The 23,562-nt window shown below is 52.4% G+C and overlaps 6 protein-coding genes across 6 annotated transcripts; 2 read left to right on the forward strand and 4 right to left on the reverse strand.

Annotated features, from left to right (window-relative positions):
- Positions 1-5,267: 5,267 nt before the first annotated feature.
- Positions 5,268-7,636, reverse strand: N7482_003738 (CCCH zinc finger and SMR domain protein; the record flags this gene model as incomplete). The annotated part of the gene is made up of 3 exons (XM_056685863.1): positions 5,268-5,829; positions 5,915-6,634; positions 6,702-7,636. 3 exons carry the CDS (start codon positions 7,634-7,636, stop codon positions 5,268-5,270), a joined length of 2,217 nt encoding a protein of 738 aa, XP_056544605.1.
- A 1,136-nt stretch (positions 7,637-8,772) lies between these two features.
- N7482_003739 (TVP38/TMEM64 family protein) lies at positions 8,773-10,201 on the forward strand (the record flags this gene model as incomplete). Its single annotated transcript, XM_056685864.1, has 3 exons — positions 8,773-9,242; positions 9,326-9,745; positions 9,841-10,201. 3 exons carry the CDS (start codon positions 8,773-8,775, stop codon positions 10,199-10,201), a joined length of 1,251 nt encoding a protein of 416 aa, XP_056544606.1.
- Positions 10,202-10,985: 784 nt separating this feature from the next.
- aof2 (putative lysine-specific histone demethylase Aof2) lies at positions 10,986-14,174 on the forward strand (the record flags this gene model as incomplete). Its single annotated transcript, XM_056685865.1, has 1 exon — positions 10,986-14,174. One exon carries the CDS (start codon positions 10,986-10,988, stop codon positions 14,172-14,174), a length of 3,189 nt encoding a protein of 1,062 aa, XP_056544607.1.
- Positions 14,175-14,598: 424 nt separating this feature from the next.
- On the reverse strand, positions 14,599-15,345 carry N7482_003741 (uncharacterized protein; the record flags this gene model as incomplete). The annotated part of the gene is made up of 1 exon (XM_056685866.1): positions 14,599-15,345. One exon carries the CDS (start codon positions 15,343-15,345, stop codon positions 14,599-14,601), a length of 747 nt encoding a protein of 248 aa, XP_056544608.1.
- A 682-nt stretch (positions 15,346-16,027) lies between these two features.
- Positions 16,028-17,181, reverse strand: trr1 (thioredoxin-disulfide reductase TRR1; the record flags this gene model as incomplete). Its single annotated transcript, XM_056685867.1, has 3 exons — positions 16,028-16,128; positions 16,190-17,089; positions 17,160-17,181. The coding sequence occupies 3 exons, from the start codon at positions 17,179-17,181 to the stop codon at positions 16,028-16,030; spliced, it is 1,023 nt and encodes a 340-aa protein (XP_056544609.1).
- A 934-nt stretch (positions 17,182-18,115) lies between these two features.
- N7482_003743 (uncharacterized protein) lies at positions 18,116-22,415 on the reverse strand (the record flags this gene model as incomplete). The annotated part of the gene is made up of 5 exons (XM_056685868.1): positions 18,116-19,229; positions 19,289-19,503; positions 19,549-19,674; positions 19,733-21,006; positions 21,074-22,415. 5 exons carry the CDS (start codon positions 22,413-22,415, stop codon positions 18,116-18,118), a joined length of 4,071 nt encoding a protein of 1,356 aa, XP_056544610.1.
- Between the last annotated feature and the right edge of the window lie 1,147 nt (positions 22,416-23,562).

Below are 23,562 nucleotides of genomic sequence, written 5' to 3' on the forward strand. Positions count from 1 at the left end.
TACAAAACTCCAGGTTCATCTCTTGTATTATATCCTCTGTATACTCTCCACAATCCATATATTCCTCTGAGTTGAACAGTTTCTACTAGTATGCAGAAGCCTCAGTGCGAAAATCGTCTTTTCATTACGGCATAGCTCCATGACATTAACATTGCACACTCCTAGCTTGGGGTATTTGGTAGTGTATTTCGATCATAACTTTGTGCCATTGACGGCAAAAACGTTAATCTTGTCAGCAGTGGGTATCGCAATCTTCTGGGCTTCCTGTCTTTCAAAAGGTATATCTACTCACCTGGTAGGACGAGGACAGGAAGGGCACTTCCTCCATCAAAAAATACCAAGAAAACATACAACAGCCAGGATTCGCATGTGGTCACCTACCATACTACTAACTGGCTTGGGTACGGCTGACTGTTCTCCACACCCTATAGTCGTATGTACTGGAAAGTTAATTAAAATAGATTATGGCCTTGCTTGAACAGAGGGTCAACCCTGAGCGAGGGGGTAGGGTACGAAGTAGGGTGTGATGGATTATTGGATGTGTTTGCTAGCTTTGAAACGCACATAACTACTGAAACTTTACAATATCTTGATGTTTGTTCCCGATCCTCAGGTGAGCTACTACCAGCTCTCCCCGGGCGAAGCCTGTGTAATCGAGATGTTGATTTTTCAGCCGCCGCCCGCTCCCTCTTCCAGCTCGACGGCCACCTCAACCCTTAGTCCGGAACGGAAACACCCTCGCAGCTGCAGCTTCATATCAGTCTACCCGAATCAAGAGCGGCGCACGGTAAACTGACTTGGCTTGTAAAAGGCGAAAGCCCTATCAAAGCCATCCTCATCAAAGTCGCTGAGGATTGGCTCTGCACCTTTGCAAATGCGCGACTTTGCGCAGCAGGAGTTGCCTATGGACCCGCAGCTGCTGTCTTGAAGAGCGTTAGTCACCTCATCGGCCTACGGGAGTAGGGGTACCGTCAAGCTTCGGCTGCGAAAACAGAAATACTGTCGGCGCCTTAGTCCCCGTCGATCGACCCCGAGATCAGCGGCCGACTAGACCGCGGGTATTCTTATCCGTATACCCGGCTGTGATTTCATGGCTGATTGCGCGCTCGTTACGTGTGAGTGGCAGCCGAGGAACCGGGCACTATGTCGGATCGAAGTGTCGCTGACCCTGCAGTTCGAACCTCTTTTCTGGATGGACATGGACATAGACATAGACATAGATAGCGTCGCAGATTTGACGCTTTATGCTAATCCTTATGCCTGTAACATGCCCCTAGCCCGCAGCTGTCAGAAGACCTAACTACCAGTATAGGCACCTATTCCCATGTAACAGGGAACTCCGGACTGATCGTCCGATACTAAGATTATATACTCGGTACAGGTTAAATTGAACACGATACATTATTCCCATCTAGACTACAGAATCCGCTTCAAGGCTATCATGACGACGACAGGAGACGCGAGTAACCTTCAGCCGTCTTGGCCGAGTGCCATTTGGCGCCTTCAAACTCACTGACATCGCCGTTACGGACAGCTTGAACTGTCATTGTAGCTGAAAGAGCACCCTGTATTCAATGTGCCAGAAGGGGCCGGTCGGTGTTACTTTTACCTATATTTATGCTCACAACGATTGCCGACTTGAGGACTCTTTTCTGCATTCAATTTCGTGGGACTGTACCGAGCCTTTAGAATAAATTATATAGGAATACTAGCAAATTAGCACACTCTCACAGGCATGCCTAGTATATCCTTAAACCACTACTTATTTCCTAGGTCTATCGACTACATCTAGATTATTTAATCAAGATTAGGTGTATAGTATTTGTGAGAGATAGTGTCAGGGTTGACACTCCGAGACGTTCTGGTCTCTATACTTATACCTAAGAGGTTATAGGCTATCGAGTTTTAGCCCACATGCGATATCTGCCTAAAAGCTTCGACAAAAATTTTTGTAGATGGTCGTTGCACCTGACCCGTAGGTTACCTAGTTCTTTCTATCTATTTAATTATTACCCACATAAGGGGGGTGGAGGGGGGTAAGTAATTAATTTAGAGATCTTTAATCGGGGTCGGGCCACAAGCTCGCGAACTACAAGTGGCTGAAAGGAGGAATTAAATTCGTGGTTTATAGAGGTATTTCGGGACAGGGTTATTGTTAATGCTAAAAAGTGCGGTCTTGAATTTGAACCTAAAGGCTTTTGCCCTTGGCTTAGGTGCGGTTTAGGTCATTTTTAATGGTAGAGAAGTCGTACTAAGAAAAGCGGCGTATATCGAGAGAAGCAAGTAACGCGAAGACACTCCGAGGACTAAGATTAGAAATGCATAAGCCACACTAGCATTAACGCGAAGACGCGGACAGAACGCGCTATTCCGGTTTTAAAACAATTATTTTAAAGCACGAAATAGTCAACTTTGAGGCTACCAAGGCCGTTTACGACCGCTTAGCACCAAGCTATACTCTACTAATATCGAGTAGTTCATAATACAAACGTCGTAGACTCGCACTAATCTCGTGGCTTACGTCAAAAAATCCGAGCTACCTACCGCCTTTTGCCTACTCCTTCCGCCCACATTCCTACTAGTCTTCTCCGCCTACTTTTCTGCCAATTCTCACTAACTAGTTTCTGTCGAAATGGAAAATGACTGTATAGACTAAGAATATAGCCCATGGTGCATTTTTAGTCTAGCGGTATTATGCCCCATAAATTTGTGCGACAGTTTCTCCTACTTCTTCCGCCTACTCTTTCTGGAACTTCGCCCTCCTATAGCTACTATTATACTAATCTGTAGCAGAGGATGAGATAATAAGTGCTTTACATAGGAACGATCCCAAAGGCAGCAACCTCTAATACTAACTCTAAAAACTTCTCGGTCCGGATTATAGGTATTAGATATTATTCCGGCCGTCGAATCGAGGAGGTCTTGCACCTAAAGAATATAGTTTAACCTATCAGGCACCGGTGGGTATAGCTAATTATTAGGGAGTTCGACTTTGAGACCGAAGTTAAAACCCAATAAATGATAGTCAGTTGTCTGACGGCTAATTCATTATAAAAGTCCAACCGTCTATTGAACCTCAACTATTTTACAAAATCACGCGACTATAGGGCGAGAGCTACAAAGTCGACATTATTCTTATAGAGATTCCGTGCAGACTCCCTTGCTCTAGCTTTAGGGGGCGCCCTATTTGATCTCTTCGCGCTAGTTATTGGAAAGGCAGCGGGCAGTGCTGGCATGTTATCGGAGCAATAAATAACAGTATAGACTAAGAATGCTGCCTATAGTGCATTCTTGGTCTAGTAGTTATTTTGCCTAGGATTTGGCCCTATTTTGTCTTGACACATGTTTTATACTAAGCTTCAAGTGCGTGTGTCCTCTGTCTGTTTCGGTTGCTGTCCCTTCCCCCAACGACGGGAGTTTGCGTCCAGCGCAATGCGGGGCCGCGTACTTACACTTAGGATCTGAATAGCGTCCCCACGGACTCGGCTTCAGTTTTGTTTACCATATCACCTCTGCGTTGCCCCGTGCCAATTGTCCCAGAGACGAAGAGCTGATGACCGCCTACCCATTACGTACTATTACGAGCTGAACCTGTCCATCCCTCATGTAGCTCAACTGTCGACCGATGAGACCTAGATATTATCTATCAAACGAACCCATCTACACGGAGAATCACTCGTCGCTTATCGTTACGGCTTGCCGCAGGGCTTCATATCCAGCCGATGCAGGCAAGATACAAACCTGACAGCCTGTTCCAGCTGGAATGGCATTGACATTTGAAACTATTGTCGGAGAGAAAGTTGCCTTGCGAGTTGAAGAAGAGAACCCGCATAAGGGCGAATAGGAAAGCCAGTTCATGAATAAAAGCTACAAGAGGCGCCACCAGCAGGAGCGAGATGAGGACATTCTATACCCTCAATCAGGTATGATGGTCAGCGCTCCCAGCGCTTCCTAACTATTCTCTTAATAGCCTCAACGTTCGTTTTGCTGCCGCTGCGCTTCTTGCCTCCCTACGCCGCGTCCTCGCCATGTATTTTCCCTACTATATATACGTTGTACACATAGATGTTGCCTATTGATGTTTTTACCGTTACTGTGCCGTAGTATCTAGAGTGGTACTTGACAGACCAAGTCTTCGGTTCGATACGCTTACTTACGTATATGCACATGTAAGGGCGGCCTTTCTCCCCTACGCTATTAGGTGTGGGCCTTAGTAGTATATAGAAGCGTCTACCTAGCGCTTACGAGTACGTTCGTATTATATCGTCGCCACTGACACCACCATCGAAGTCCTATACCTACAGTTCCTGTACAACGATGATCTCTACTCCTTTCTGTACCTCTTCCTTACCGAGATGCATCATTACCTTATCCTTCGACCTTATTGTGTTCGCCTGCAATATACGAAGTGTTATGTCTAATATTTCGGCTAAGACGTACTATTACTACAAGTAACGATACTACTGATAATAATAGGGGGCGGCTAGTACTCCTAACTTTCGAGGCTAAGCTCGTCATCAGATTCGTCTAATACGCGCTAGCTCTTCCCCCAGCGGACAGTGCCTGTTCGTTTCAGGGCCTACCCGACGGTGACGGCCTTCAATTAATAGCGACCCACTTATACGGAAGGATAACTAGCTATACCCAGCTAAGCATGAGTTATGCAGGTTGGCTAAAATGGGTGACGTTCGGGTCCGTGGTTTACTCAGGAAATAAATGACAGGTTTAACAAAAATCGTTTCCACCCCAATTTTTTTTTCTTGTAGTCTAGTGGGGTTCGAACTACGCTAGTCTCCTTTTTTTGTGCTTTTGTATTTTTCACCTTTTCCCATTTCTTTTCGACTTCCTGAGCAATTTGATCCCAATCTTGAAAAGACCTCCTCACGCAGCTTCCTGGTAAGCCTCTGAGGGCTAGATGCTCTGAATAGTGGTCGATGCAAGGTAACTTATGCAGGCTGGCTGAGAATGACATTACGGCCAATGACACATGATTATTGCCTGAGGCACAAAGACATCAATAACAGGATGCCCGTCGGCGAAGTGTTCGCGGACTGCCCGCGGGACAGCAGCTGAGATCCCAAATACAATCTACATCCGAAGGCTACCACCATAAACAAGAAAATATCTGCTTATGAAACATTTGTATTTGCTGCATGCGCAGCACACTCAAACAACTAGTATGAACATGCCGGGTATTACGAGGTATTCTTCATGCAAATGCAATGGGGATCGTGCCGCATCTTGCGATCACCGATTAGACCGAGGAATCATGAGTTGTTCGTTTCTATCTCCTCACGCTTGAGCAACTGGATCTTGCCCATAGTAAGGGTTGGTGGACCACTCTCAGCCGCTACATCATCACTCTCGGCCACAGCCTTGGCTAGAGACTTGTCATAGCTGGTTGGGTCGATGCCTAGGATGCCTCCGACATAACCGCCGCGCTCGCCAGGAACGCTGAACTCGCGGAACAGGTAGCGCCACTCGTTAAGCCAGGCCTTGACGGCCTTGCCAATCTTGTCCTTGCCGTTTTTAGAATGGTGGCCGGTGCCGGTGATGGCGTATACCACTCGAAGACCCTCCCGAGCGTGCTTGAGGAGGATTTTCTCGAGGTACTCAATTGCTTCTTCGGGGTGGAGGCCGTGCAGATCCACGTAGAGCTCCTCCGCAGCTCCATCTAGGCCTGCCTGGACCAGGTGTTGATTGCGCTCTTCGTAAAGCTGGCGTGCAGCTTCGCGGTGGCAACGACGCATAGCATCGTTCTCTGCTTGGCCGCGGAGGGAAAGCGCTTTGGCAGCTCGCGCATCGCTCCGGTTCCATGCTTGGGCGGCGCTAATCAGGGATGTCAGTCAGCTGGTCTTTTCCTTTATACAGAAAAAACAAGGAAAGAAAAGCAAAAAGCATTTAGTTGACTCACCTCTGCAAGAACTTGTTGCGCACAGTCCCGTGACGGATGGCTTCTGTGCGATACTTGATATATTGTTGGTTCGCCCGCGCACCCGTCTCGAGCCAAGGAATATTTTGAGGAGGAGAGATCGTCATAGCTGCCGCGCTGTTCTCGCGGCCCTTGGTCTCTTTCGCACTTTTGAGGGCATTTTTCCCTTTATTGGGCCCAGGTGACGGTGACATGCGAACAACATCGGCCAGCGAGGATGGGATGTTTTCTTTGGCCGCATTGTGAGCCCCTCGCTTCCCATGGTGCTTCTTTCCCGCATTCTTTGCGCTGACTGCGGCGAGGGTCGGGAAGGCATCTGGGTCGTCGACAGACAGAGCAGAGGGATTCAATTCGGGTCGGTTTTGGTGGCGACTGGTTGGGCGGGAGGTGGGACGTCCTAGGTGTGTCAAGCTGCCATTGCGTCTGCCCATGCCGGGGTGAAGCCCCGGGGGGATATGCTTTACTTGAGGACCGGAGAGACCTAGGTAGCGGCCACCAGACTGGTTTGCCCACTGGTCTTCGCTCCCTGCTGATGAAAGGGGTGGGAAAGCATCGGAGCCATTGTCCACTTGGAAAAGAGAGCTGGACGCGGGCGAGGCCGGGCGACTATTACTGGAGACACTGAGGTTGGAAATGAGGGCGGAGGGGTCATGAGAAAATGGACATCCATCTCCTGCCAGGCAGTTGCCCATCACCCAATATCTGTAACGGTGATTGTTAGTTCACTGCCCTGATCCACCGCTCCAAAGATGGTCCCCAAAAGACTTACTTGCACACATGGCTGGTGAGATCATGGCTGAAACGGCAGTCCGCCCTCAGACATTGCCCAGTAGACAGCCAGTACTTGCAGACCACAGGGCTACGACCGTTCCCAGAGGGGGTCACAGGACGGGGTGGTTCCATCGCCATGGATTTACCAACCAGCACTCGAGCATCTTCATTTCGCTTCAATAGTGTCTCGGCCTCGGCGTCTTGTGAAAGGGCGGCAATGGTTGCACCCAGGTCATAGCTGTTCGCCTCCAGGGCGGTTTCAATCTCATCATTGGTCCGTTTGTCTCCCAACACAGTGCGCAAAATATCATGTGGGCTCATATCCGGGACAAACTCGGCCGCAGTCGCACTCAGAGACCCGGGGACACTGAGGGCGCCCGTCGATGAGGTGGTACTGTTTGCATCGTCACCCACCAACCAATCAACATTGCTATCACTGCCGAAATCGCCATAGAAGTCGGAAATCTGACTTTGATCCGAGAATTCGTACGCATTCAAACTGGGCGAGTGTGGGATCGGTTGCGCCAGGGCAAGGCGGGGGGATGGCCGCGGCGAGGTAAACGGAGAGACGGTTGAGGACCGCGGAGCTCGGGAGAATGCCCCGCGCGAGTTCTGCACCCACGAGGTACTCCCCGGACTGGTTCCCAGCGTCGCTGGCTGAGGCGAGAGCGGTGTTGATGCGCGAGCCATCTGCCATGGCGCCGGAGATGATCGACGAATCACGGTATGACGAGCCGGAGGAGGGGACGATTCGGGCTGTGTGCGATTGCGATGCCGCCATAGGATGTCTAACACGGCATTCTCCAGGGACGCGCCCGATAATGACGAGTTGGCGCGCAAGAAATCCTCCACTTTCTCGACCTGCTCTTCTTCATCTAGCGCCTGGTCCTGGAGGATCTCCAGGCACTTCTCGAGGAGCTCCTCGGACACCATGGTGTGGTTGCGAACTTGTCGCGGCGGCGGAAAGGGGAGTAAGCTGAGGGAGGCGGGCGAGCGAGAAGGCGAAAAGCCGAGAGGGCGAGAGGGCGACAGGTGACGGGAGGGGTTGAAATTTGCGTACCAACAGGAAGAGCAACGAATCTGTTCAAACAAGATGCGGATGGGTTCCAGTAGGAGACTCATAGATCGGGCATCAGAGGCCGCGATCCATGATTCCTTGTTTCCCTGCTAAGTCGAATGGGCGGGACGGGGATGATATAGGGGCAGGCCGAAAGTCGTCGAAGCAATATGTCGCGGAGGTACTTTAGCGGCGGTTACATCGCATTGCCGGTCCTGGAGGTGTTATGCAAGAGCGTATTCACGGAGGGGATCAACCGAGAGTGCATTTGTGGAGGGAGTGGTCCAATGCAAACAAAGGAGGGGGCGGAGAAAGGAGATCAACATCGGAAGCACAAACACAATGGCAGATTGGCTGTCGAACTCCAGCACATTTCACCACTCCCCCACGCCGAAATAAGGTCCGATCGCGGCCAGCGATCCCAGTCTCATCACCGATCCATGCAGAAACGTAGTCTGCTTTCTCGACTGCCATTTGCATTTCCATGAGCTGAGCACGCTGCCTTTGCTTGTTGCCGCTAGCCCCGGGGGAAGGGAAGGAAATCGTGGCCGTCAACCTGCGTTCAGGCATCCAAGTAACCTTTCCCCGAACTATATACCTCTCTACGGAGTCAGTTAGTTACACTTCCAAGGGCATTCCGAGGCTCCTCCAAAGTTTCCGGGGGCACAGGGTCCAACCATCTTGTTGGGTCCCATGTAGATCGAGACCAGAGTAAACACCGAAAACTCCGACGGATCCGCCTGAGCTGAGACCAGGTAAGTCTCGACGACCAAGAGCGCCTTGGCTTCCTGCGACTCAGCCCCCATGCCCTGCTCCCATGCTTGAACCCTGATTTTCAGGGCCTCTCTATGCCCTCCACTTTCGGACCAAACCCCTCCCTTGATCCGGACCCTGGGCGATTCCTTTGTTTTCTGTGCTTTCGTTCCCGCCTCCGCAACCGCCGATCGCCGCTCCAGAGCTCCCCCCAGATCCGATCCCCGTCCCTTCCCATCCAGAGTATCCTCCGCCCACCATGCCCGCGGACTATGAGTCCACCGCACGGGCATTGGCGCTCTCAACCTCGCCGCCAGAGCCGCTCGGAGATTCTCCCGACGATGAGGAGCAGCCCATCTGGAGTCGGTCGGGCCGGCGCGACTCGTCGGCGCGCTGGTCGGGCGAGCGGGCCACCAGTTTTCGCGACCGCATGGTCGATCAAGTGAAACAGGTGTATCGGGGACTGTATGGTCGATATGAGCAGTTGACGCGATGGCAGAAGGTTGGTTTCTATGCCGCATCGCTCGGAGCCGCGGCATTGGGCGTTGGACTCATGGTCTTGACGGGCAAGCTGTTCATCTGGCTGGGCCCCGTCGCGGAAAAATGGGAGACGTCGTGGCTCGTCGCGTTTGTGCTGTGGACCTGTATCTTCTTCATCTCATTCCCTCCCCTGGTGGGCTGGTCGACATTGGGAACAGTCGCCGGGTTTATCTTTGGCTGGTGGAAAGGGTAAGTGGCTTCGTCCAGGCCAACCTGGCCTCGCCGGCGTCCGTATCGGAAGGGACCTAGTACTAATGGCTCGCCGATGATAGATGGATCGTATACGCCACCGCGACCATTATCGGATCGACCGTTTCATTTTATGTCTCGCGCACCGTGCTCTCGAAATTTGTGAATCGCCTGATGAAACGCGACAAGAGATTTGCAGCGCTGTCGCTGACGCTCAAGTATGACGGGCTGAAGCTCCTCTGCATGATTCGCCTCTGCCCATTGCCCTATTCGATCTGCAACGGGGCCGTGTCTACCTTTCCCACGGTACAGCCTTTGAAGTATGGGCTGGCCACTGCCATCATCTCCCCGAAACTCTTGGTTCCTGCATTCATTGGAAGCCGCCTGCGCCTGCTGTCGGAGAAGGGTGAGGAGATGAGTGCGGGCACCAAGGCCATCAACATCATCAGTATCATTGTGACGGTCTGTGTTGGAGGGTTCACGGGTTATTACATCTACAACAGGTGGGTGCACTTTCTTTTCCGGACGCGTCGAGGGCCCCAAGCCCGACCCATGCAGGTGCCGAATTGCTAACGATAGATCATTCCCAAAATTGCAGGACTTTGGCTCGTGCGAAAGAACTCGAGGCCAAAGAGCGCGCCGATATCCGGGAGTCCCTTCAGGCCGACCATGCCGCGCATCGGCCTCACCGCCGGTTCTCTGATGATGATGATGTGAATGCGGCTGCCACCATGCTCGCGCGCGATGAGGAGGAACGCATCGGCTTCGACGATCTAGAAGATGACCATGTTGATCTGGACCTGGAAGATGATAGCGACAATAATTCTGCGGGTCGGTGGAACAAGCAGATGAACCGACGGTCCTACCATGATGAGTTTACGGATAATGACTCCGATGACTTCCCAGGCGAGGGCGATGATGCCTATGGGCTGCACAGCCATGTGGGTCGCGAAGCATGAAAGGAATGTCAAGAGCGCGAGAGCCAGAACCAGAACCAGAGCCAGAGTCGCCAGACCCGTGCGTAGTCCGATATAGATTGATGAATAGTAATGATACTATGCCAAGCCTTGTGTTTCCATCCACCGGATCGTGTATGCTATACATGCTATTGACGCTATTGATGCTATTGATGCCGCGTCTTATAGTTCGTGCTGCAGCCGTGTAGTCGATCCTCGGGCGGACTGAGAAATACGCCCCACCACGAGGAATCAAGGCACAACGGCCTTTCTGCTCAACGTCAAATCCGGCTCCCCTCCCTTCCACGCCCGCTCGTCGCAATTGTTCTTCGATTGATGCCGGCCCATTTGCAAATCACCACGGGTCGGGTTTGCGGGGGAGTGGGTGACTTGAATGTATGTGGAGGTCCCTAATCCCCGATTGTCTCCGGTGCTTCCGCCACATCTACTACAATGCATGCCAAAAAAAAATCAGCATAGAACCCATCTTTGAAGCATAGCATCTAACTTCGATGCAGGTTCATCGATATCGTTGGTCCTGCTCCTCAAATAGCTTATGCCCTTGAAACGATGCCCTGCGCAAGCGAAGTAAACATGATTCGAACTTTCGCCGCTTGATATCCCAGCCTGTGATTCTGTATCTTGATACAACCGCCTCCCTGGAGGACAGTAAGGCCTCGTCTCAACGTCTAAGCGCCCCTGCCTCACCTCCACGTTTTTCTCTTTGAAGGTCAGAAATTGTTTGGAAAAAGAAGTCGATACAGGCAACATTGGACCTTCCTATAACATGCACGCCACGTCGTCTTTGGCGATACCGCCGCTCGCGGGTATTCCTCCGAAACAACATCCCTCCGCGAACCACGTGGCTTCAAATGGCTTTTCAAATCTTGATATACACGCCAAAATCGAGTCGTCCGAACCTGAACACTCGGAGCCGTCTGTGAAGAGGCTTCGAACTGACAGCGGTCCTCTGACCCCTCTTGCTCATTCCTCGCCTACGGTGGCCTTGGAATATCAGCAGGGGCCTGTTAGCCTTCAATCTGTCTCGCATGCGACCGTCACCGATAGCATCCATAGGATACAAAGTTCACTAGTGGAGTCGTATATTGGTGGAAGCATAAGCACGCTGAACCAGACAACTACATCGACCTCGGTCACATCCTCCTTTGAGCCGGGGAAGTCTGCCTCTCCTCCGACTACTCCAGCTCATTCTTTACCCACTCCGTCGGGTTCGTCGGGTGTCAGTGTGTTGGATAACATCAAGGTTGATTTATCCAAATGTCGACCCCGGTCATCCATCCCGTCCAAGCTTCCGCCGTCCGTCTATGGCCAGCAATGTGTGGCAGCTGCATATGCGTCTCGACTTGATCCATATGCATTGCATGACAAGGAGCAAGAAATTCTGCAAGATCATCTCTGCCATATGCACGTTACCGCTTACCTGAACATCCGCAATGGCATATTACGTCTTTGGACTCGAAACGCAATGGTCAGTGTCAGCAGAGAGGAGGCACTCGGCTGTGCCAAAGACTACCGTTGGATGAATCTGGCTTCATTTGCTTATGACTGGCTGGCGCGGTATGGATACATCAATTTCGGCTGCGTCGAGGTCCCCATGCCTTTGGTGCCTCCCCGACGAGGACGCCGAAAAGAAGGACCTGTCATCCTTGTCGTGGGAGCCGGTGTAGCAGGACTTGGTTGTGCGCGGCAACTAGAGGGTCTCTTCAAGCACCATCGTGACGCAGAGACAGAACCTCGGGTCGTTGTGATTGAAGGACGTCCACGAATTGGCGGACGAGTCTACTCACGTCCTCTCCACAGTCTTCAATCTGAGATTTTGCCATCGGGCCTTGTTCCCAAAGCAGAAATGGGTGCCCAGATTATCATCGGCTTTGATCGTGGGAATCCTCTTGATCAAATTGTTCGTGGCCAACTGGCTCTTCACCACCATCTGCTGCACGACCTTTCCACGATCTATGACTTTGATGGTTCCCCCGTCCCCAATTCACAGGATGAAATGGCCAATAAACTCTACGAAGATGTTTCGGAACGAGCCTTCGCCTATCGTCATAAGAAACTTGTCAAGCAAACTGCCGAGGGCGACCGCGAGATGATTGACGATGGAAGAGAGACTGCCGTGGACGATGGTCTGACCGTACGACAATGGGAGGAGGCACGAGCGACAGGTACCACTGATTCTCTCGTCCCTACCAAACGAATTCGCCGACGTCGAGGAGTGGGACACAAGACAGGAGACACCAATCCAACCAACAGTGCAGCGCCGAAGCTCGAGGGCGATACAAATGACCACCCAGCGGCCGTGGCAGCCCAGGCTGTGGGATGGAAGTTGAACACCGGCTACACTGCAGACGATACACTGGATTTGGACCCCGTTGCGCATGCTGCGAAACCCCAAACACTCGGTGCTGTAATGGATGAGGGAATCAAACAGTACCAACGTATGCTTCCACTGACGCCTCGGGATATGCGGCTCCTGAACTGGCACTTTGCAAATCTCGAGTACTCCTTTGCTGCCAATCCCAATAAGCTCAGTCTGACCTTGGCGGACCAGGATTCCGGTAATGAATTCGAAGGGCTGCATTCCATGGTCGTTGGGGGTTACAACCAATTACCGTACGGTCTGTACTCTGTGCCTGAGAAACTCAACGTGCATACCAACAAAATTGTGACGAAAATCACTTATGATGCCAACGGCACGGGAATCCGCAAGGCGGTTGTCCACTGCGAGGACGGCGAAAAGTTTGTAGGCGATCACGTCGTGTATACTGGCTCTCTCGGCACCCTCCAGCATCACTCTGTTCAATTCGAACCACCTCTTCCTGATTGGAAGCAAGGCGCAATTACCCGTCTAGGATTTGGCCTTTTGAACAAAGTTGTCTTAGTATTCGACGAGCCATTCTGGGATACAGAGCGTGATTTCTTCGGTCTTCTTCGCGAACCTGACAACCCTGAGAGTATGGTCCAGGAGGAGTACGCCGCGAACCGTGGCCGGTTCTACCTTTTCTGGAACTGCATTCGCACGACAGGCCTACCCGTTCTCGTTGGTCTCATGGCAGGGGATGCCGCACACCAGGCCGAGCACACCCCGGATGCCGAGATTATCGCCGAAGTCACCACCCAGCTGCGAAACGTCTTTAAACATGCTGTCGTTCCGGACCCTCTCGAGACCATTGTCACTCGCTGGGCGTCAGATCCGTTCACTCGCGGCAGCTACTCTTTCGTAGCAGCCGGAGCCCAACCTGAAGACTATGATCTCATGGCACGACAAGTGGGCAATCTCCACTTTGCCGGCGAAGCCACCTGCGGGACGCACCCCGCCACCGTCCACGGCGCCTACCTATCCGGTCTACGCGCAGCATCAGAAGTGATCGAAGCTACCATCGGCCCCATCGAGATCCCCGTCCCCCTTGTCCCGGAAAAGCCAACCACCAACATCGTGACGACCCCGACGACTAGCACCGTTCCAGACACCCCAAAGCATCCAGCGCCAGCCACAGCATCGCGCAGCCCCAACGTCGCCGAGAAACAGCGCCGGCAGGCTTACGACCAAGCTACGTGGGCAGCAATATACGAGGAACTGGGCCCCACACCAGCACCACCGCCCAAGGCAGGACGCAACCCATTCCTCTTGTACCAGAAGGACTTCTGGACCAAGTGCAAAGACCAGTGTGACGCGACTCGGCGGGCGGCATCGAATAACCCGAATGCCAAGGCATCTCGGGATGACATCCGCGCTGCCCTCGGTCTGATGTGGCGCAATGCTCCTCACGCTGAGAAGCAGCCATATATCGACCAGGTTGAAGCTAATCGTCTCGCCAACGACGAAGCCTTCGCGAAGTTCCAAGAGGTCGCTGTGGAGTGGAACCGCCGATCGTACGAAGTCAAGCACAAGTGGTGTGCGGACAATCCCTATGAGAGCTGGCAGGTTCCGTCGTGCTCGTCTGTGGCCCTTTAGGCTGAGCTTTCCTGTTTCAGTCGCGCCTAGATTATTAGTTCCAATAATTGGAATCTGAATCCAAAGAGATCATCAAGTGCTCCTTTGTGTTACACCTGTACTTCTCTTTTTATCGTCCGTACAGATGTAAGGAGGGGATTGATGCTTGGTTGGATTGTGTCAATCTCGCAAAGACCGCTGCTAGAATACAAATACAACTGGTTTCAAGTATTGTCTTACTCCCCTTTTGAGCGCGGCTCGGGACAATTCACTCATAATGATAAGAGTTATCGATTCTCCCTCTTTTTTGCCTTGATCACTTCATTCTCTTCCATCGCATCCCAGACATAATCTGCCAACCCATGCAATAGCATATCGGCGGTTAACACAAAGTCATGCTCGTCTGCTTTCGGTTGATCCAACAGGATAGCATCAAATGGAATAGTCAGGTCCCCCCTTCAATCGTAGAACCATCTTTCCCTCTCTTGATGAAGATTCTTTGGGCCACTCGAGGTGGTGCAGGATTACTGATGTTTTTGTCGACAATAGGGCGACCCCTTGAGGCGATTTGGACATGGCTTAGTGATGGCGTGATTGCTGGCACCCAGGATCTGATTTCAATAGAGCCGGATGCTTTTTTGATATGGACAGTAATTCCCATTCTCACGCCATGGGATTCATTAATCCACCAAGCGATATCTTTTTCGAGTTTCGCTGTAGTCTCCGAGAAGCCAACCTCCAATGCCACCGTTGGACTTTCTCTTCCTTGGCGGCGGGGCCCCCACGCCCGGTCTGCTTGCTTGCTTCGATCGGGGGTATCGACACGAGTGGTTACCCAGTACTGAAGCCGTCTCTGGAGTTGCATCTCTTGGGCGAGGGTCCGAATCATAAACCCAAAGGCGTCGGCCCCTTCTTCATGAGGTAGGGTAGGCATGGTGATAATGAGAATCTGTAGTAACGGCGAGTAGTCACACCGTCCGGGTAATTGTTGCTCGCATTCGGCGAGGGTTTCTGGTGGGAAGTTTTTCACGACGACAAAGCGATCCTCGACTGAAGACGGAGGGAAGAGGCTCTCAAGATCGAGTTTTGCGTTGTAGCAATAGACGGGCGTATCAGAGGGAAGGTGCGCGAGAAACATGCCTGCTCCTGCTTCCTCTGACACAACACCCACGCTTTCATACACAGATGACATTTTCAGTGGGAGGTTGTCTTGTTTACCTTGACGTCAGCCAGCGAGGATGCTTAGTATATCCAGAATGGATGAACGGATGGAAGATTAGAGGAACAAATAGGTGCAGGACTATTATTATACGGCTTGTTCCTGAATGGGAGTATCTTGATGATGTCATCATGTAATAACCTTAAACGTTAACTTAGCCAGGGTCTGGTAGAGTGTCCAACTTGAAGGCTTGGTGATGATGATGAGACAGCTTTCGTGCCGAATCCCTATATTCTCTCTGTCCGTTGACTTAAACCGGAGGGAGTATTTAGGAAGCCGATGCGTTAGAGATAGCACTGAGATATTTGGGAAAATCGTCTATTTCTATCTATATTGGCAACGATTATTCCCGAGCAACCAAGCCCGAATCCGATCTACTGATCAGAGGGATCATCGAGCATCCCAGACAAAAAAAAAAAAAAAAAAAAAAAAGGAACCAACAGAAACAAGGTAGTATATGAGCGAAAATCCGTCAACCATGAGAGGAAAAGGAAAATATGCATGGGGCATTGGGAACAGTCAGATCGCAGAACACAGATAAGTCTAGTAATGCGCGTCCACGCGAGCAATCTTAAACCCTATGCGCCGTAAATGGTCGAGATCATGAGAGGGAAAGGAGAGATGGCAGATTTGTGGTAGGATGAGGTTGGAATATTTAAAGGACAGGGGCAGCCTTGACGCCGTTGACCTCCTGGGTGACAGGCTCGGCCTCGGAGAGGAACTTCTCGGCCTCGAGGGCAGCGACACAGCCGGAGCCTATGGAGCATCAGTTAGTGGATTTTGCTTTGTGAATAAGAAAGGGCAATGATAGACATACCAGCACTGGTGATGGCCTGGCGGTAACGCTTGTCCTGAACGTCACCGCAAGCGAAGACACCCTCGACGCTAGTGAGGCTGGTGCCGGGCTGGGTAACGATGTAGCCATCCTCATCAAGCTTGAGCTGGCCCTTGACCAGGGCGTTGGCGGGGTCGTGGCCAACAGCGTAGAACAGACCGTTGGCTTCAACGATCTCCTCCTCACCGCTGGCAGTGCTCTTAATGCGCAGGTGGGTCATGAGACCGTTAGGCTTGCTCTCGCCAATGACTTCGGTGGCGACAGTGTTGAAGCGGACATTACACTTGGGGTGGCTGAGCAGGCGGTCGGCCATAACCTTGGAGGCACGGAGCTTGTCACGGCGGACAAGCACGGTGACGTTGCTGCCGTACTTGGCCAGGAACATGGCCTCCTCAGCGGCGGAGTCACCACCACCAATCACGTACAGGGGCTTGTTGCGGAAGATGGGCACAGCACCGTCGCAGACCGCGCAGGCACTGATGCCGTTCTGCCAGTACTTCTCCTCGCCGGGCAGGTCCAGACGGCGGGCATTGGCGCCGGTGGCGATGATCACCGCGTCCGCAGTGTGGGCGGGCTCGTTGTCGGGACCGTCATTCCACTCAGTCCACATCTTGAAGGGACGCTGGGACAGGTCCAGCTTCGAGATGGTCTCGGTGATGATCTTGGTGCCGAAGCGCTCAGACTGAGCGCGCATCTTGTCCATCAGCTCGGCGCCGCCGACACCGTCAGGGAAGCCAGGGAAGTTCTCGACGTCGGTGGTGGTAGTCAGCTGGCCACCGGCGGCGGTGCCGTTGGCAAGCATACCCTCGTACAGGACAGGCTCGAGTTCAGCGCGCGAGAGGTAGATGGCGGCAGTGTGGGCGCCGGGGCCCGAACCGATAACTGAAAGAAAAGCCCTGTTAGCCCTGAGACAACTTCCCCGAACAGAGTCCGTTCACGCCGTAACACTTACTAACTACTTTGGAGTGCACCATTCTGGCGGTATTGGGATAATTGACGCGCGGGGACGTCGACAAAGGTTGCTTGAGGACCGATGCCGGAGAGGGAGGAGATTGTTGGTGGAGGGTTGTTGAGGCCGCGGCGGCAGTGAATCCGAGGGACCGGAGGGCGGAAGGGAAACGGCGGAGAGTGGAGGAAAACAGCTTGAAGGTATTTCGGAAGAGAGGGGGGTTAAATGTAAGAAACGGTTTTTATTATCAAGCCTGGAAGGGGGGCTAGTGGGGTCTTGATGATGGGATCAGGAACAAGTGCGTCTTTCCGCAACCCATGAATTAATCATTTGCCCGCGTCGAGGCCCTCGCTTTCTAAGCATGTGCGCACGTGACAAGGCCTCGACCGGCGGACACAAAGCGGATAACAAGATCACATCACACATTTCTAAGTGGTCCCGCCTCCGAGGCTCCCGACTAACTAGAACCAGACTTGATCTGATTGATAAGTTGGCTTTGAGCATTATTAGTGCATGATATCGAGGTCCGGCCGGCGGCGGTATATCTAAGCAGACTAAGCCGACTAAGCCGACTAATTTTGTTTATCGCCTTCTTATCGTCGGGATTGTCTCGGCGAGATCACGCCATTGCCCCTCCCGAGGGCGGTCTGGTCAATTGCATAATCGTGGCCAAAATGGCTCGTTTTCCTTCGTAGCCGCGGCTGGCCTACACATGACAAGCTCAACCCTATACTGATAACGATAACCAACTCCGCAGGATAAATACATGTCTACTCCGCGCATCAATCTACACATAGTTTCAATCAACCTGAGAAGTGGTCTTAACCATCAAAATAAATAACCCCACGGGGAACGAAAATAGGTGGAAGACATCAAGATCAAATCACCCAGATCAAAAACAATCATACACATCCTAAAGAGAGCCCCCAAAACACCAGCGTAAATCGTCATATTGTACATCAAATCACCCCAAACCACCTCTTTCGTGGCCGACTAGGCCCTTCATCCTCCTCGGGAGACTCATCAGCTACGGCCTCAGGGGGCAATCGGTGCGGCACCTCTCCCTCCGACTCCTCGTCACTTCCAGGGTATCTTTCATACTGTGGGTGAGTGGCGGCGGCGTTTGCGCGGGTATTATTGATGGTGTCATGGTCTTCGTAATCATCGGCGTCATCTTCCTCCTCGTATTCGTCGCCGTTTTCCTCCTCGTTCTTCTTGATGCGCGGCATGCTCAGCCATTTGCGCCAGCCCTTGACCACTGGAGTGGGCCGGGGGTCATATTCGGTGCTGTCGTAGCGTAGGACAGGTACGAGTAGTTTATAGGGTACAGTGATGCCGGAGGGGTCGTGCGGACTGATCTCCAGGTTCAAGGTGATGGCCAGTCCACCCTCGAGGTCGACAAAAGCCCCAGCGCCATCGTCTCCTTGCTTGGCTGCTTTCTTGGCTGCCTTCAGACTGAGATTGGTAGGCCGTCGGTGGAATTGACCAGGCTGAGGCTCTTGTGGGTCTCCCGGGAAATAGCTATCTCCGCCCTCGTTGGGGCGGGGAAATGGTGCATTGACACGAGCTCCTCGATCGGGTATTGCAGCCTCGCGCCCGAAGCTCATAGTCCTGGTAGGAGGAGGTCCTCGTATGGATAACCGCCGCAGGAGACCACCAGGCTTGCTACCGGGTCCTTTGTCTCCACGTCCCAGCGATAGAGTACGTTGAAGCTTGCCAGGACGGGGCTCTGGGGTCGGCGTCATATCCGACTCGGGCGTGCCGGGAGGCGTTGAGCCGGGGCGATATTCCCGGATAGAGCACCAATTTCGCCGAGGGAGCAGACGCTTGTTGTTGCGCGGCTTGCCATCGACGTCTTGTGTGAAGATGGGGATAACATCTTCGTCTGTATTCGAGTCCATGTGATGCACTGTGTTGCGCTTGTTGAGCATGTCTGAAATAAGTTCTGTCTCGGGCATGTTGGCAATGGCGGAGGAAATCACGTTCGGCATGTATCGGTAATCTCGGTCTTTGGCAACATCCAGCTTCGGATTAGAGTAGAATTGTCCGATGGCCGCCAAGTGAACATCGCCACTGAAGCGATGATTTAGTATACATATTTTTCAATGACGAGGATATTGAGCAACTCTTACCTGAGAATAGTGACTCGAACGGATTTATCTGCAGCGAGATCTTGCAGGTCTTCCACCAGCCAGGTACGTTCGGACTTCAGGTGCTTTCCGGTCCAGTGGTCGTCGAACACTTCCACGTTGCCACCGGAACGGTTGACAAGGCCACCGATCATGCCAGCTTTGCCTAGGGATTTGCGACTGTTCATGTAATTCTTGAGCACAGCCTTGTGGGCGCTCTGGTCAGTTTGAAGTGGGGAGATGGATCGAGCGGAGCAACGTACCACGCGAGGATAGGCAATGGGCACACTCGAGAGAACAATCAGATGCTTCGTTTTCCCTTTAATGATTTCACGGTGGCATCGATCCCAGATCAATTCGCAAGTTTCGGAGCTAAGGACCTCGTTGCTCTGTGGAGATGTATTAGCATGTCTCACGTCCGTTATAAAGGGCCACCAGAAATCTTACCTGTCGTTCAGTTCGGCAGTCCAGGCCCAAGAAGACCACATCGCTGCCTAGAGACATAAATAGGTTTCGGCTTCTTTGTTCAATGTATGGACCAGGTCTGGCACCAAGAAGCCAGCTAGGCTCGTCCATCTCTGTTTCTTCTGGCACGCTGTGATGCTGGAACAAGAGATAATACTTGAACGCAATCTTCCCCAGCCCGGAGACAACAGCACTTCGCATGAAATCTTCATGATAAGATCCAAATCCTTCAAATATCTCATGATCATTCCAGATGTTTATCATTGGAATTTGAGAGTTAGCCAAGGAGAAGAGACCTTGTGAGAACCATGAAGCATAGCGTTCAAGGTAAAACTTCTCGAGCTCGGCACGGAATTCGGGGGTAAGTGGCGCCCCATATCGCTCTGCTGCATTCTTGATCTTGATCCATTCCTGGAATAGTGCTGAGTCTGTGATCACTGTATCGTTGAAAATCTGATCGCCACCACCGATCATCACATGGAAAGGTTGCGTCTGGTGCTCGTTCAAAATATCACGCCAGAGTGGATCAGGTCCGCAGAGAGGGTCTGGGTCGGCAGTAGGGCCAAAGCCGTTGCCACTGTGGAACATGATGTTCATAGGTTGGCTCATTGCTGGAACCCAGAATCCCAAGGCAGGACCTTGATTAATGCGGTAGGCAATCCGCTGCTGCGTTGCGCTGAGCTCGATCTCAAGGTTGAATCTCCAAAAGGTTACGTCTCTGGCAGCATCGGCATATAGACGGACTCCGGAAATATCTCGATGTAGTTCCGCGGTTTCACCGTCGACGTGATGGATTCTGTTTGAAGATATAGGTTGCTTGGATCCCTCCGTGCTGTGGTCAATTATGCTGGGGGATAGCTCGTAGATCCCGTCATCATTTTCCACGGCGGACAGGTCAACATTTTCTTCGAGGTGGTCCACTGGCTTCACATACAGTGGACGTCCATCGCGGCCGACTTTCATGAGGCCGGCAGTAGGGTCGACATATTCAGGTGCGAGAGCCCCGTCCTCGCCATTGACCTCTGCCGGTGGAGGGGGCAAGAGATCCATTGGCTGTGAGAAGAGTCTCAATGTAGGCGGGGTGTCGTAAAAGGAGCGGGAGTCCTTTGTGACAATCAGAATGGAGCCACGCCAGTATTCCTTTTCGACGGGACCGTGGGCTCCATCGATACTCTCTTTCTTGATGCCAGTGTATCTGAGCAGAGGGCCACATCTCAAGAACAATTTTGGCTGGAAAATTTTGTGCTCAGTGACTCCTACTTGCAGTTAGCTCGTATTTTCTCATCTAGTCCTGCGGCGGGGCGGATAACTGCTGCCTCTTACCTGTTAACTTCTGAGCCGCAGTGTGATAATCATTGGGAAGAGCCCTGCTCTTTCTGCGATCGGACGAAGCGCCGCCTTCCCACCATGCTTTGCTTCGATCCATATCCAAATGTTGGAAATCAAAGTCTGTGGCTCCAAGCCGAGCAACGGGTGCATTCCTCCACTCGAAAATCGGTGGAGGTGTGGGCGGTGGCACATCAAATGACACTGTTTGCCGTGGCTTCGACTTCGGAAGCGAGCCACCAGATAGGGATTTCAAAGCCAGAGGAGTCTCTATCCTCTCTGCACTTGAGATAGCAGGAACAGCCTGCATCGGCTTCGGGGGGCCTTGCTGGGAGATTGGGCGCGAGTGTGTAAACCTTTCGCTAGCAGGTCCCTCCTTTGCCGGATGTTCACGCACTGAGACTGATCGCCGTGGAATACTGCCCGTCGTCACTGATGTGGGTACGGCATGTTCTGCACGGGCGTGATGAGCAATTTCGGGCCCACGGATGACCGGATATTGAGGATTCATTGAGACGGCTCTGCTATGGCGCACTCCGGTACCCCCCGGCCGAGGCATAGGTGGTGCTCCCCGTGCAGTCTCCTCCACTATGATGTCCTTCGGTTTATTCTTTCTCGCGTAAGCAGGAATGCCATGATCCTCCGAGGGTGCGCTCTGCTTTGAACCTGGTTGAGGAGCACTAGCGGCAGCAGCGGCAGCCTCGGCCTGCTCTTTTGCGACTTTTTGGCGAGCAAGGCGTTCTCTTAGCCTCATTTCGGCTTCTTGTACTCGTGCTCGCTTCTCCTCTTTGCTGATCCCATTGAGGGTCACTTCAAGCTTCTGTAATGGCGAACGATCCGATGCCCAATCTCGCCTAGTACCAGAACCACTTGTTGAGCGCAGGGTGTTCGATCGACTGGGCGACGATGGCATACTCGGAGCAGCAGCCTCCGATGGGGGAATCGGCTCTTCATTCTCTTGCATAACTGCATCGGGGCCCTGGAGATAGTCGGTGGGTGGAAGGCCGCGAGGGGTGGTAGATTCTTCGCTGAGCCCCGGAGGGGCCGCAGGCGCAGGCTTGCGCGTAGTATAATTCAGATTGGCGGCTGCTCTGGCTGAGAATGACCGAGTCGGCGGCCCTGATCCCTTCGGACCTGAGATGGCCTTAGGCGTAGGTTGCTTGTAAGGGCCCTCTGTCGCCGGAAGCTCGTATCCTGTGTCTTCTTCATAGCTCTCCGTGCTTGGAGCCGTTGTGCTATACCTGCGACTCTCCGAAGCTCGGCGAGCTCCCTTGCCTGTCTGTGTATTAAAGCTGTGGCTCGCCAGATCAGGCGATCCGCGCATTGTCGCCGCCGCCATATTGGACTCGATGTATGGAGAAGTATTTCGGGCGATGGGCGATGGCGCCGACGAAAAGTCCGACTCAACGACTCAAGGGTGGCCCCGGCTGAGATCCAACTCTGGTCAATGTTCGCTCACAAAGACATTGTTTAAGACTGAACAGAAAATGCAGGGCAGAATGGGACTCGACATACGAGGTTCTGTTTATGCACGCGAAACTGCAATCCGACTCTGCCTGATGCCTGACGGGGGCTCACCACATCCTCGCCTGAGAATCAGGTTGCGACAGGCTGCCCGTCAGGTACTTGGGTGGGGTGGTGGCGGTGACGGGCAAGAGGGTGGCACGAGATTCCCTGGCGGGATGGAATCGGAAATGCTGGAAAATGGGATGATCGGACAATCCGATAGTTAGAGTGGGAGTGGAATGGAATGGAGGAGAAGAATTGGGAGAGGCTGAAGTGGAGGACGAGCTTGCGCCGCTCTCTATACATCGCCAATATCCCGGTGGCTGGTATTTCCCCCCAGCCTTCGCGCGGGCCGAGCTTCATTGGCCAGCGAACCCCCCTCGTGCGAGAGATGCATGAATCAATGATTGTCGGATTGTCTGGTTGTCCCTGATTCCAGAAACTTCCAAGACTTTGCTGGCTGTTGAAATTCGATTCCAGTTAGCGTTCTATTGTTCTATGGTGGTTTTGATTTGGTTGTTGCCAAGTGCATTTAAGAGTGGAGTCCACCGCGTGGTTCTATGGTTGAACACTGAACAGTGTGGGACACCTTGTTGCCACTTTACGGCCCCGTTCCCCCTTCTCAATCACCATAATGGCATAATTGAGCTCCCTGATATTAAGCATTCGCCCCTTCAGAACTCCACCTTCTTTCATTTTACCAACCGGTCGTCCATACGGAGTACTCGCTAACCTGAAAACTAAAATGCCTCAGCTGACGGCTCTCGACAGATGGCCTCATGGCTACTAGGTCATCAATGTCCTCCAGGATCATAACTCATCCTATACCCTTGGTTTTTCAACGATGATACAGGAAACATAATGGGCGCTGTGGGGACATTGTACTGTAGGCGCCCCGGCTTTTCCTCCCAAGCCGACCCGTCTGTCATTCATATGCAAGGAATCCCAGGGCCTATGAGAGACTATCAGCAACTTGCACA

Source organism: Penicillium canariense (genome assembly GCF_028826845.1).
Source record: "Penicillium canariense strain IBT 26290 chromosome Unknown utg000002l_segment0_segment0, whole genome shotgun sequence".
Classification (NCBI taxonomy): domain Eukaryota; kingdom Fungi; phylum Ascomycota; class Eurotiomycetes; order Eurotiales; family Aspergillaceae; genus Penicillium; species Penicillium canariense.